Source organism: Alligator sinensis, unplaced genomic scaffold (genome assembly GCF_000455745.1).
Source record: "Alligator sinensis unplaced genomic scaffold, ASM45574v1 scaffold157_2, whole genome shotgun sequence".
NCBI classification, from domain to species: domain Eukaryota; kingdom Metazoa; phylum Chordata; order Crocodylia; family Alligatoridae; genus Alligator; species Alligator sinensis.
The window spans coordinates 389820-404569 of record NW_005842107.1 but is presented as its reverse complement, the minus strand read 5'-3'; the positions used below and the strand labels follow the sequence as shown (position 1 = coordinate 404569).

The window sequence follows — 14750 nt, the reverse complement described above, 5'->3', positions numbered from 1 at the left end:
TTACCAAAATGATGATTGATTTGTTTGGAAAATAATATATTTGTCATGTGTACAAAGTTGCGAGTTAAGTTAAACTCTGGAGTATATAAATTAGGCTTCTGTCCTGTTTTTAATTAGAATTTGGAGACCGCTGGCTTGTTGAAACTGATTTGCTTTTACTGTACGGGTTAAGTGAATTTGTATTACCGTAATTGTCCCCTGTCATGTCACTCGAGATGCCACATCTCTCAATCTCCTCCATAAATTGTACATGCACATTAAGACCATTTAAAATAATGTTGTCCAATCTGTACATCAGCTTCCAGGCATCAAAAAGAGCCTCTCAACCCTTCTGCGTTTTCTTTTCTCTAGATTCCTTTTTCGCGTATATAGATTCTCAGTTTTAGAAGCAAACAGCAACTACCATTGAGAAAAAGATCCTCAAAACATTTTCTTGAAAGTGGCAGGGTCTACATTTTTAGGAAAAAAACCTGCAAATATAGGAATGAATCCTGAAAGCTTTTGCCCTGGCTTCGTTCCTGCTGTGTTAATGAGCCCAAAGAGATCTACACAGTCAGGCAAGACGGTTTGGAGTGATGTCACATGTGGCCAAAGTCTCCAATCCCACGTCAGAGTTAATGACACGCTGTAATAGAGCTGGGTGGGTTTTTTTGTTTTGTTTTCTTTTGAATAAATAGTAAATTTCTGAGAAATGAGATTTTATGAGGTGGGGCAAAGGAACCTGAAACATTTTGCAAATTCAGGTTAAATTCAGCATGTCATTTTGCCTGAAAAAAATGGGGACAGGGAGAATATATTACAAAATAAAATGTCTCATTTCAGGAAAGCTGGAAATGTTTGTTTGTTTGGGGTTGCATAAAATTTTTTCAATTGATTCAAAATTATTTGTGTTCAGTTATGTGTTTCACTAACTAAACTGAAAAAATTCTGTTTCAATTCAGCCCAAGCACTTCTTTCCCCCCCGTTTCTGAGGTTGACTGCCCAACCGGAAAAAAAAACCCTTTGTTCATCCAACTCTAGGATATAATTGCCACACACAATCAGCAATAGCCTGGATGCAAGTGAGCTGTATGGGGATGCAGAGTGCATGATGGGTCTTAAGCTTCTGCCCATCGGTACTGCTGTCCTGCAGTCCATTTCTTCAGAGCCTAGCTCTTTTCCTCTACTTCATTTTCTTTGTGATTGAGAGGAGAATTAAAATCAGAATAGAATATCTCCTCATTGACCAAACAGTAAAAGTAGCCAGATGGGAAAATAGATTTTATTTCTATAGTGACAGAAGCCACCAGTGTTAATCCATCACCTGAAAAGCTCCATCCTTTGCAGCGTGACAATTGCTTTTTTCTCTGCTTGTATTTGTGCCTATGGTTTATAGTCTTGAGAGCTAAAAAAGAAAATGAGTCAGTGAAACCAGGTGGAGACAAAACAAACACAAGACACTGCTTTAAGGACAGCAGAAATCCCACTCAAACTGAATCTCGTTAAAGACATAGTCATTCTTGCTTTGCAAAAAGCGTGATGAAAATTGAGTCTGCTTGGAAAACTGGGAAATCATTTTCCTTTAGCTTGAATTCCTCCTATGTGTGCTCTGAATGCCAGTCACTTGTTCCCAGGTATGTGACCTGTTGATCAGAACAACAAAGACTAAAGAGAGCAATTTATTTTCGTATTTATTCAGGCAAAACCTCCATAGGAGCCAGTGAGAATTTTGTCAGAGAGAGGATTTTCAGGGCATTTAGATAGCATGTCCTTTGTATCATTTTGAAACCAAATTGCCATAGAGAATAGTCACTTAAAGCACATCTTCAATCTCAGATCTTTCTATGAATTTTAAGTGATTTTTTTTTCTTGCACAAATAGAAGAATCAAACTAGTTCACTTCCTTTCCCCCCTCTCCCTCCCCTTCCTGTATAGACTTGTCTACAGGGGAAAATTAGCCAGACTTTCTACTGTGGCAGAAGCTATCCTCCCACAGTAGACCTATTAATCTGGAGCAAAAGTGCTTTTTTTTTTCAATTTAGTTTATTAATTTGCTTCCCAAGCTTATTTAACAAAAGCTGTTTTGGTCAGTTTTTCCCATATGGACAAGCTCTTAGCTTCCACGAATATGCCTGATTCTAGAAAGGGAGTTCTCAACGTCCAGCCTAAGCAGCAGACACAAGGCCATCTCATCCGACCTCTGGGTCTCTCCCTTGGTCTGAAAATTTGGCGACGGGGGAGCAATGGCAACATGAGTTGCTGCTCCCCTGCTGCTACATTTCTGGACAGCCCTGGGCCGGCACACGGTCGAGCCCCTCTGTCATCCAAATGGTTAGTCGGCATCTGTGCTCCTTTAAGTTGTTTCTGCTGGGAAGAGGAGCTGATGATGAAGCCCACTTCTTCTTGGGTGCAGTCTTGTTTCCTTACAAAGAGTATATAAGGTCCAGTTTTCCCCTGAGCATAGGAGAAAGTAAACAACAGGCAGTATTTTTTTCACTCGCTCACTCTCTCTTTCCGCCTACATTCACCCCAAAAGGCTGGGTGAGTTTGTCGGGACAGTTGCAACAATATTCAGCCTGACCAATACCATTCCTTAAAGACATCTAAATACCGTAGAGCTGCTCCAAAACACCAGGGTCCACCAAACAGGTGCACCAAGCTGCAGCTCAGGAGCACGGTATTATTGCTAGCTGTTTACAGGTGTCCTTGGGGCATCTTCACGAGTCTAATCCATCTAGTTCTCCAGCTGCGATGGAAAAGATTTCTTAATATATTTTTGCTTAGCCAAACAGTTCCTTTGTTCAAGGACGGCAAGGAGTGTCAGATTCCAGGTATGTCCATTTCATCATCCAGGCTTAGGTTTTATGAATAGACTTCTGCTTCCCTTGCTCAGTGAATATTTTTATACTATTATTTATCGAGCACTCATGCAGTGCTTTATGCTCTATTGAGCAAAGTGGGGCCTGCCAAGAAAGGGTTCATAATCCAAGAGCCTTATGCTGTACCTGTTAAAGTCTATGTCAAAACTCGCATTGCCTTCCGTAGCTAGTTGCCTTAAGGGCCTTTGGGTTTATAGGCATCAAAATGTAAAGTGTTGGTGAGAACAGGATTTGAAAAGCCAAACAATGAAGTCAAAGTATCTGGCAGTGTGCTGATACCATAGCAGTCCAATTTGAACACAAGGGAAATCAGCCCAGTAAAGTGGTGATTCAGCATTCATAAAGACTAGCATTGCTAAAAATACAAATACAAAAATGTCACTTTGGGGGCATACCGTGCTTTGATCTTATTTCATGTGCATTGATGCATCTGCCAGTCCAAATGAGTTAGCAAATGGTGAGCCACAAAATGTATGTTATCTGTGACAAGGTGTTTGTAGATTTTTTTTTTTTTTTTTTACTCTTATTCAATCTGACCTTTTAAAGTATCATTCACAACCTGTATTTGTTGGGTCTGAGTCTCAGCCCTCCCTTGTTTGCATGCAGATAACTGTGTGCACAATTTAGGCCAGTTAGAGATCTAAGTAGCTGATTAATCGAAGCAGATTGGCCCTGAGGTGCTTAGGCACAGAACTGCCATTGACTTAAGTGCAAGTTGGGTGCTTGAAGAGTTTTAAAATAAAACTTGCACCAGTGAATAAACACAGTTGCAAAAATTTACGTGTAAAATAGAGACTCTTTGCGGAATCTTAACCTCATTTGTCTTGTTTCCCTAACTGAAAATTTGAAATGGGGGAATTGCTTTGCCTTGATTTGCAAGTTTGCTTCCATGAATACTAATGGAAAAGCATCCGGTAGAAAGACGCTGGAAGTTTAAGCTCTTGGGGGCAGGGACTGCATCAAGCATCGTGTATCTGCAATGCCTCACACAAAAGAAGTCTCAAGCCCTCCTGGATTCAGTTCAATATAGGTAAAAGTACACGCTGGTAAAGCAGCCTAGAGCATTAAGAAAAAACATAGGCCTAAAAAAATGCAGGGATCTTTAATCAGCAGTACAGTTTTCTTCTCTCATCTGAACAATAATGAAGGCAAGTCATACTCTTTCTTAGAACTTGGTCCACAGGGTCTCTTGATAGAGATTTTGTCAGGTGTAATGGGCAATGCTTATAATTGGAGAGGAAGATACGTCCTCCCTTAAGTCTGTTTTCAGCTGCTTTGCTGAGATTAAGCCTGTGTATCCTTCTGAATGGCATGATTAGATACTCGCTGTCCCCTGCCTGCTAGCAGGTTTCTTCTAAACATCATTCTTTGTTTTGAACTTTGCTTTATCCTTTTTCAGATGGCTTGACAGACTGTGTAGATCCTGATTGTTGTCAGCAGAGCAATTGCTATGCAAGTCCTCTCTGCCAAGGTTCACCTGATCCCCTTGACCTCATTCAGCATAGCCAGCCTCCCTTCTCTCAGCATCCTCCAAGGCTCTTTTATGATCGAATCAAATTCCTCATTGGGAAGGAGAGCACTCACGTGATCCCAGGAGATGTCTCATTTGATAGCAGGTAAGTTTCATTTGTAATGAAAGAGCTTTCTGAACAGCGAACACTGTGCTGAAATTATTTTAATAGCAGAGCTTTTGATATCAAAGTTCTCTTGGAAATCTTTTCTCTACATTATTGATGTCTAAAAAATAATGAAAAGAATAATAAACTATTTTGAGATTCTAGCAACTTGGAGCTTGCCCTCCTACAGTGCTAGCTCTGACCTCCTAACCTGCAGAATTTTTTATAATGGTTTGACTATCATAGGAGATAAAATTCTCTGTTGTCTGGGAACTTGAGAAATAATGAATTGTTATCATTTCACAATTCTGCCCTGCATGTGAGAGAGAAACCAGGGACAGGAAATAAGAGACTGGGCTGGACTCATCCGTGCCTTATCCAGCCAGCTCCCTGCTCCAACAGAGTTTAGAAGCTTGTAATGTACTTAAGTGTACGTATTTTCCTTATTCATGTGACAAATGCCCCATAACCTGATTAGCAGGTGGAGTCAGCACGTATCATTAAAAAAGGATACAGTTTGCTATTTTACTCTTTAATTGTCATGCAACTGGAACAGTGTGATCTCCGAAATGAGAGTCAGTTCTATGTACTTGTGAGGTTGTGGTGTTCTTTAACAGGAAAGAAATAGAGAACAGGGAGGGGCAGGTACGGGCTCAACAGACCCAGTTACATATACTTTACTCTTGAGAAAAGTGAGTAAATCTGAAATATAGAGGCAAATAGGTTTTTATTCATCATTTCACCCTAGGAAGCTGTAACTCTTATACCAGCAAAGACATCCACAAATCTCCTTACATCACCTAACCATATTCAGGCCACTGTCTCAGCCAGAATGTTAGATAATCCAACCCCCAGTAATGTGGTTGCTGTTGGGTTGGTTTTTGTTCTTTACATAAACATGGTGTGTTCACTGCAAACATATCTGCACACAAATTCAGTGTGCTCTCTCTTGACGTATTACTTTTTAATAATGTAAATACATAAACAAAATCTTTATTGATCTGAACTACCTAAACATTTAATCACAATGAATAATGCAAGAGGATGTTATAAATATGTAGAACAATGCTACATGAGCTGAAGTGCACCTATATGGCAACCCCAGGCCCTTGCTGTGTAAATCACTAATATAACAGGGCTCTTGTACCCAGTACAATATCCTGGGCTGTGCATATTTAACACAGTATATGGCTGTTTAAAACAGAAGTCTTTAAACCCAACATGTCCCTCATCGAAATGACCACAAGAACCAGAAGGTGAGCAGTACAGTAGGTTGGATGATATCTTGTGACATTAGAAATGCTAGCAGCAGGGTTGCATGCAAGTAATCGAACATGGTTCACATAGATATAAAGAGCTAATCTTTTCAGTCTGCCGTCATCGATACAATGTAACTTGGATTTAAAAGTCCTCACATTTTACCTGGCATCTAGAGGGCTTTTGGAGTGTGGACAATAATGGTGGCCTGTTTCATGGGTACTCCTTAGTAGCTAATGAAAGAGAAGAGGCTACACAAAGCTCTAGGGGACAGAATTATCTCTCCAACAAACCAACCATCTATTGATGGTTGATGGTTGGCTTTTAAAAAAATCTTCACTGGCATGACAGTGTTCCAGCATCATCCTCTGCATAGTCTATAGATGATTTGCAATCATTGAATTAGAAAGGTCAAGAAGAAAATGTTCAAACTAGCATAAAGACTTCAAATTCTTAACATATGAAACATTTTTTTCTTCTGTAGCATCTGGCAGATCTTGCCCAATGGATGTCATTGATGTGCTAGGTAAATTGGGCACTGATGCCTCATTCAGAGGCTGACTCAAGATCCAATGAAGTACTATTTTGTTTTACAAAGAAAATCATGAGGACTCAGATCAAACTGCACTGGCAGAAGCAGGATGAGTCTCTGAGGAGACTCTGACTTCATCATCATCATCTTTATCATCATCTTTATCATCACCAGCATCCAGTGGTGCCCTGGAAGTGTTTAGGGAACTTCTTGGTACAGATTGGCATAGTCTTTTCAGGATGCTGCAGACCAGTAAGGAGCTGATGAGCTCCTAAGTCTGATATTATTAAAATTTGTCGGTGTCTTGCTTAAGGATCACAGAGGAACAGCTTCTCTGAGAGGAGCATTGACAATGACAAGACTGTAGCAAGACAACTCTTACAGCATCTAAATGCTTCAGTTTTCCATGGTCCTGTTTTTCTAGGTACAGGATAAACAAATGCCCTACTTGGGATTTTTTTTAATGTTTTTCTCCCGGCTGGCTGAAGATCATGCGTCTGTTCTGATACGATTACATCTGTTAGCTGTGATCGATACCACTGATCATCAGATACTGGGGACTCAGTGGGAGTCCTTGGGAGGAGCAGATGGAAATCTGTTGAGTGGCTCTGTTTCTCTCCATGAAGTCTCAAGCAGTAATGGTCCCCTTTTTGATGGTCCTCTACTGTGGGATTCTAGCTGGTTACTCTGCCTTGTTCAACAAATGCATAAGACCATTTGGAGAATTAGTGAGGAAACCTGGTTTGCAGTGTATCTAATGTGCTGCCTGTTGTTTTCTTCACTGTTGGTTTATGTGGCTCAGTTCAGTGGTTTACTGTCTGGGTGGCACAGAGGACAGATAAGAGCTGAGTAAGTTTCAATCCAAAGACGACCAATTCAAGTTGGTAGGTTGGGGATGACAGCCAGAAAATACGGTTAAGATATATGTCTATACACCAGACAGAAATTGCTTGCTTGCCTTGTGTTCGCCTTCTTTAAGGTCCAGGGTCTTCTTACATACCTGTTTAGCTTTAGAGGATCTTGTTTGAGCAATAGCCAAGGTGTCTTTCCTTTGCCGTGTGTATATGACTGTGATGTTGGAGCAGCTGGGGGAGTGGGAGGGGGGTGTCATGGATACAGTCTCACTGTTGTTTCATGCCTTTCACTTGCTCAAGGTTGGGTCACTGCAATGTATTCAGCTTGGAATGAAATCTGTTCTGCAGCTGACCTTGGCACAGACCATGCTAGCTGGTTCCTCTAAGAGCATGTTGTTGTGTTGCATCAAAACTTTACTTGTTACCTGTAAGTGTCCAAGTTCAGCAAGGAAATGTGTAAAGGAGGTCCCAGTAAATTCCTGGCATATGGAAATATACCTGTTTACAGGAGGAATGGCTTTAGTGCTTTATATTTAAAGCGTACAGTACTTTAAGCTTATTAAGCTACTTTGCCTGCTTTGTTTTCTTTCCTTTTTTTTTTAATGCACGCAGCTGGCCCACGCTATTTGACTCATTGCAAATTGCCTACAAAAAATATGTTCCAGTGCTTGGCACTAAATTAATTACCCCCTCTGAAGGCTGCTCAGGGCAACATTGTCTGCGGGAAGAAATGAATGTACTTTACTTCTCCTAAACTCACTGTGTCCGAGTGAAGATTTTAATCAGAAATACACAATATAATAAACGACATTTTGGGGGCAATATGACACTTGTGAATAGGCCCAAACTTTCTTAAGAAAGTACCTCACAAGAAGTGTGAGGTTAATATCACAGTCTGAGGTGCCCGATGAATACTGGAAGTTTAAAACAGGAAGAAAATGGCACATAATAACAAGTACAGGGTAGCAGAGAATGGTGATGGAAGGACAAAATACTTTTCGAACAGTGAAAGGATGCAGCCAGAATGATTTATATGGAAGCGTATGGCTATTTTAAATTAGGGATGTCATACAAACTGGCTGATGGCCAAATGAAATCCTCAGTCAAGTGCGGACTAACCCAGGAAACATGTACAAAGAAATTCTACTTCTCTTAAGCCACCAGTAACCACTGTGCCTCCTCTCAAAAAGCAACTGCTCCCTCTGGAGTTGCAGATTTAGTACAGCCTGCTAAGGGAAATAGAAACATTTTTTTTAAATGTATTTGAGGAGACTAAGGTAGCTTATTATCAAAGACACTTTCCTCCCCTTGTACAGGATGCAAAAACAGAAGACAGGCTCTACAGCACCTCTCAAAAGTAGCCAAGTTACTGCACAGTGAGAATAGCTTTGACTCCCTAGTTAAAAGCCACGTCCTCGTCGCAAAAAAACAACAACGATAAGCTGAAAGAAAGGCCTCACGCTCCTGGTTATTAACCCAACATAAGGAGTGAAAAATGTGCAGGGATGAGTGTGTGGAATAAATGTTAGAAGGTGAGAATGGAAGAAGGAGGCTGCAGCTCTGGAGAGACTGTTACACGACAAATGACGGAAATAGTAAGAGCATCAGGGTCTCAAACAGAGTCCTTCAGAAATAGGGTGAATATTGAAGCCTGTGAAGCATGAAATGGTAGGTGAGTGGAAAGTGACACCACTGCAGGAAACGGCTTCCTAAAAGCTCTGATAAAGTAGAGATCCCCTGCAAATAACAAGGCCCCTGGGGACCAAGTATGCCCTGCAAGTGAGCTATGCAAGAGGACCAGGCATTTTGGAAGGAGAGAGAATCTGCCTGCTTACTGTTTGGAAGGGCAGGGAGGGGGAGGTAGTTGTTTCATTTTCTTTGGTTTGGTGTTTTTAACCAGAGCTCTGGTAGAGATAATGGCTGTCCAGAATAAAGGAACTGAAAAAGCTTAAAATGCATGTGATCAACATAAAACTTGAAACTAATTTTAACCAATTGCTATTATTCCAAGAGGTCCTGTAGGTCCTGGTAATCCAAGAGAGAGGGCCAAAAAAGGAGGACTCCTTTAGTTAGAAAAGGATGATAAAATACAGTAAATAATGAGGACAAATGTAGCAATATAAAGAAAGGCTTAGAACATTTAAAGTCTAATAGATTACAAAGACATTTCAATACAGATACATGTAGAATAATGAGTTTTATGAGTCTTTATCACATACTGTAAATGTGTGTGGATCATAAAATACATTGAATAAAAAACGTAAGAGTTGAAAGATAAGTCTCTGAACATTATTTATGAGTAATGAGAAGCAAAAATGAATGAGCAGAGCAAAAGGAAGACAATAAGGGGAATAATGAAGACTTTGATGAGTTGTTATCACAGAAATCTGCATGTTTCATAAAATATGAAGAAGGAGCAGAGTCAAAAGGCAAGTCTGTGTGGAATGAGGAGCAGGATGAATGAGTGAACAAACAGAGGAATACTGAAATAATGCCCAGAATAGTGATGACTCCGATGAAACTTTATCTCGTAAGTCAATGTGCTTTGTAAACTTCAGAAATTTGCAATATGAAAAGATTAGGAAGAGAAAAGACAAGTTTGCAGATGCCTTATGAGAAAGCAATAACAACTAGTAATTGTTTTTTTTCCAAGAGATCTAGAAGTAATTGACTCTAGCGCAGTCTTTCTACGTACAGGGGCATGGTTCTGACAACGATGTAACACCACTGATTTTTGAGAAACTCTTGCGTTTTGCCAGCATGAGATCAGATTTAGGTGCAGATCATCTACATGAACGTACAAAATCAAACAAAGCTAAAATTAAATGTATAAGTATAATTGAAAGACAAGTAGGGTAATGGCAACACATCACTCCTTAACTGGGATGTTCTTAACAACTGTCAAATCAGTCTACCAGAACAGGCAACAGTGGCTTTGAGACACCTATGAAAGAGCTAATTTATAACAGCCAAGATCCCTCTGGTAATAGCTTCATGCCTTCAGCATGGGTAGCTGGGACAGCTGGTTTAGTTATAAATGATGTCCTGCCAGAGCACTTTGGACAATAGAATAGAACCAGTCAGAGCTTCAATTTGCTATCTCCGGGTTGCTCGACCAGTTGCTTTTTATCACAATCAATTCCTCTCACTGGATTCAGCTACTAATTCTCTGATTTTTAGACTCTTAAAAACATAAACTGTTCTTTCCACGTGTGTGTGTGCATTTTTCATTGTCACATCACTGCAAAGATCAAAAACCTCTACAGGGACCCACTGCAAACCCGTCAGTGACATTTTAGTTTGAAAAAAAGAGAAGCAACAAGAAAACAATTTCCCCTGAAATCCTGTTTGTTTAAATTGGCTAAATGCGTCTCTTCTTTAAAACGGTTCAGATATTTAACTCGGAGCATAAGTGTCCTGATTGAGAATGTGTTTCAAGAGGGCATTTATATAAAATGTTTACCAAAAATCAACGAAAGGTTAAAATGATGTAATTAGACACATTGAGCGTGATCCGTGGTGTCAGTGAAATTGTGTCAGTAAACTGAGAATCTGGCTGAGAATCTCGGTTGGTTTTTGAAAGGTATATGAATGGAAGTTAAAGGAAGAAATTAAAGGAAGAATAAAAGCCAGAAATAGAGCCTACTTTGCATTGCATGAGCTCCTGCCATCCAAGCTCATCCCCAGGAAAATTAAGCGTCACTTCCATAAAACCATAACCCACTCCAGTTAAACCTGAATTCTCTCACCAGCAAGGAAGATACTCTTAGATCATTTTGAAAGGATTTTATGGAAAACAGAAGAATGATACATAAGAACCAATAAAGAGTTATATGAATTGTACAGAGACCCAGCCCTGTTGCAGGAAATCAGAGCACAGTGACTACAGTGTCTGAGCATGTGGTAAAACGGAAGCTGTCTGGACACCAGAATGAAGATGGCTACATGGTGTAGCATCAGGTTTCCAGAAATTAAAGATGGATGACTGGAGGACAAAGGCTCACAAGAGACAGGAATGGATGAAGACAGTGGAGGCAGCCAAGGGCCTCTAGTGCTAAAGCACATCTGAACAGAAGTTAGACATCTATGCACTTTTTAAAATCCTAATTCATGCATATCTGCACCTAAGTTCTTTTTTTTTAAATCTGGTTCTTGATCCTTCGTATTAAATAAGTCTCCTTCATACTCTGACTCTGTTAGACTCAGTATACCTTGCTGCAGTCGGTTCTGTTGATACCAGCTTTTAGTCTGCCTAACCCAGGCAGCAGTATATTACACCAATGGAGATTCTCTTACATTTTGGTGGCCAAAGATGATATGTAAAGAACAGGAGGTTTCAATATCTCCTTGGTAAGAAAATGTGAGTGAAAGCATTCCAGGGTGAGTCTAAATTGGAAATACATGTGCACTGAAGGGTTAAAAAAGTATACAGTGTAACTACTTAAGCTTCCTCTAGGTTTACCTAGTTTCATACTGACATACTTGATCTCCAAATCGGTCTCCTCTCCATAAAAGTCGCTTTCTGAAGCTCCATACAGGCATGTATCTTACTGGTTCCTTATCACATCAGCTCAGTTTTGCTGTTTTTTCTAACTGCCAGCTCCATTCCTTGAATCTGAGATTCAAGTGTGTGTTTTTTGTTTCACCCTTTCATGTATTGCTAGTTGTAAAGAAGCTGCAGACCATGATACACTCTCAATTAAACTTGCCATGCAGTGGCAAGACAAGTTTTATCCTGAAATGCATTAGAGAACGTACCAAGAATTAACAAGAGAGTCTGTAAAGTTGCTCAGTACAGCTACATTATTGGAAACACATAGACGTCATGTAACACGGCCTATCTGCATTTCCGTTATAAACAAATAGTCCTGATTTCTTACGATTTTGTTCTGTGTTCTGACCTGAAGCCAGGCACTGTGTGAAGTCAACACTTTTTGGGTTTTTTTTGCTTTCCATTTGTGCTTCTCTTACATTAAATTCAACTTTTCCCCTTGCAGACGTGCTTGTGTTATTCGAGGCCAGGTGGTAGCAGTTGATGGAACACCCCTGGTTGGAGTAAATGTCAGTTTTCTACACCACGGTGATTATGGATACACTATCAGCCGACAGGATGGAAGGTAGGACGCTCTTATCCCTGGCCTCTCCTTAATTTAGACTTTCCCTCTAAGGGCCACGTACTATCCTCCATCCATGCGCAAAATTCCCATTGACATCACTGTTCACTTTGTGGGTTACAGACAGCATCTGGTCCTCTATTCAAGTAGCACATCTAATTAGAGTTGTCTGTGGTTGGGAGACCAAAGGATAAAAGGAAGACTAAAGAGAGAGTGAAAATATGAATGCCGTTGATGTTAACGAGAATATTTTTGGAGACATTCACACACCTGGAATTGGAATCTGATGAAGTTACTGGTAGATTCCAGAGATTTTCTATTTGAAGCTGCACATGTTCCAGTTCACTTGGCATATTCCATAAACACCTTGACATCTGAGAAGTTTTGCACGTTTAGGGTTTTCATGAGATCCTTTGTTTTCCTTCTTTCACTCCCATATTCAAGCATGAAAACTTAACTTAAAAACAGAGTCTGGAGCTTAAACAGACTGATGGCAGCTGAGCAATACAAGCAAACACAAGGGCAAAAATTTTCCCCAGGCAACAGAATGGCAAAAAAATATTCTGCAGCCATCATGACACCACCATGCCCCTATGCCAAACTGTAACGGGGTGACCATGAAGCCCCTGAAAGCTAAGCAAATGCCTTACACTCTGTTCTCGGGGCAGTCCACCGTTCTTTCACCCACCTCACCTTGATTGAAATGGTTACTAAAACACAGGAGGACCTTATACTACTGATCCTCAGGTGTTGGGGGGTCCATGCATGAAGAGCTAATTGTATGGCCCCATTCCTCCCCTACACCATGCCCCATGCCTTGCAGGTTTTGAGTCATCATTCAGGTGGGACACTTGTCCCTTTGTTTCCAAGCCACTCCACGCCTTTCTTTCTTTGTTGGGGTTTTAGTCTTCCCAGCTTCCACCCCGCTACTCTGGCTGGTCCTGCAGCCAAGGTGCACTGTGGCTTCTGTGTCCCAGCTCCTGCTGTGCCTTGAACCTGCCCCCAGCAGGGCTCAAGACAATCATGTGCCCTTAAAACACTAATGGGACCTCCAAACCACCCCTTTAGTCCCAAACCCAAGCTCAGAGGTTTTTTTGGAGACTTCATGATCTTTTTCCACATTGTAAAATTTTAAGAACATAGGAACATCCCATCTAAAAGGGGTAGGGAGTTAGGGGAAATGTAGCCTTTGCTGATTAGGGACCCTAGCTTATTGACAATAGCAAAGAGCATATATTTATTTTACCTCATTTCCTTGATTTTAAAAGTGCAGTGTTGCAAGTTGCTAATTATCATTTCTTATTTACACTATCCCTGGCAGAACTCTCGCATTAAAATTTGCTCCCTGTATTTTGCTCTGAGTGTAATCAGTGTCATTTGGGAACTGTGATGGAATATGCATAATTATGTCTGACTTCTTATCACAGTTTGTTACCATCAAAAGCCTCCATAATATAAGCATTTAATAATATAGTGAGTTTAGTACCTATTTCTATTACCTTATGTTACTTGACTGTAGATGTTGGAAACTTAGAAAACTAAGACAGTGTGTGGCTCGCCTTCTGTCTCACAGTGTGGTAGGACCCAAATCTGCCAAGAGTTCTTCACAGCTGCTCCCTGAGTGTCTCCTGTAATGACCTTCTGTGACATTCAGGGAATTAACAGAAGCCTTTCCCCAAACCTCTACATGCTGGACTGTGGGGGTTGCTAACCTACCTCATTTCCTCCTCTTCTTTGCGCAAGAATGGGCCCAGGGCCACTTTCTCCACTTGCAGGACACGAACAAAGTTTAAGTAGCAGCCATTTTGTGGCTTAGGGGTTTCTTGGCACACAGGCGAGAAGTAACTGGTTTCACACAGTTGTTACAGCTGATTTGTACCCGTTGCTCTAGTTAGGGTAAGCACAAAGGGGAGATTGGGCAAAATATGACATTTTTCTTATGACAGATGCAAGAAGCACTCATAGAGGGGAAGGCACAACATGTCCTCCATGTTGGAGTCAGAAAAGTATTTAAGTTATTTTGCTTAGCAAACAAAATCTTAAGGACGGTGGGAGTATGGGATTTTTTCATTGGGATGTACAGAATGTTTTGCTTATGTTATAATAGAAACAGCAGAAGACACCAGATTTCATTTTGTCTTTTCAGTTTCGATCTTGTGGCTGTTGGAGGCATCTCTGTTACCCTGGTTTTTGACAGATCTCCATTCATTTCTGAGAAAAGGACACTGTGGTTGCCTTGGAATAGGTTTATTGTAGTAGATAAAGTTGTCATGCAGAGAACACAATCAGATGCACCTTCTTGTGACATCAGTAATTTTATCAGCCCAAATCCAGTTGTGCTGCCTTCACCCTTGACGGCATTTGGAGGCTCCTGTCCGGAGAGAGGAACAGTCATTCCAGAGCTACAGGTAGTAATGATATTTTCAAATTAGTAAAATGTTCTTTTACAGAAAAAAAATCTAGAAAACAGAGCCATCTTCTAAGCCCTGTTTATATCTTTGTTATCTAGCATTCTTGTT

At 40.6% G+C, this 14750-nt stretch overlaps 1 protein-coding gene across 1 annotated transcript in view; it reads left to right on the top strand.

Annotated features, from left to right (window-relative positions):
- TENM1 (teneurin transmembrane protein 1) overlaps positions 1–14750 on the top strand; it is a 572606-nt gene that overhangs the window by 446524 nt on the left and 111332 nt on the right. Inside the window, exons 15-17 of the mRNA XM_025205187.1 lie at positions 4258–4474; positions 12115–12234; positions 14378–14639. Of these exons, the coding sequence (XP_025060972.1) occupies positions 4258–4474; positions 12115–12234; positions 14378–14639 (599 nt within the window). The remainder of the gene's footprint in view (positions 1–4257; positions 4475–12114; positions 12235–14377; positions 14640–14750) is intronic.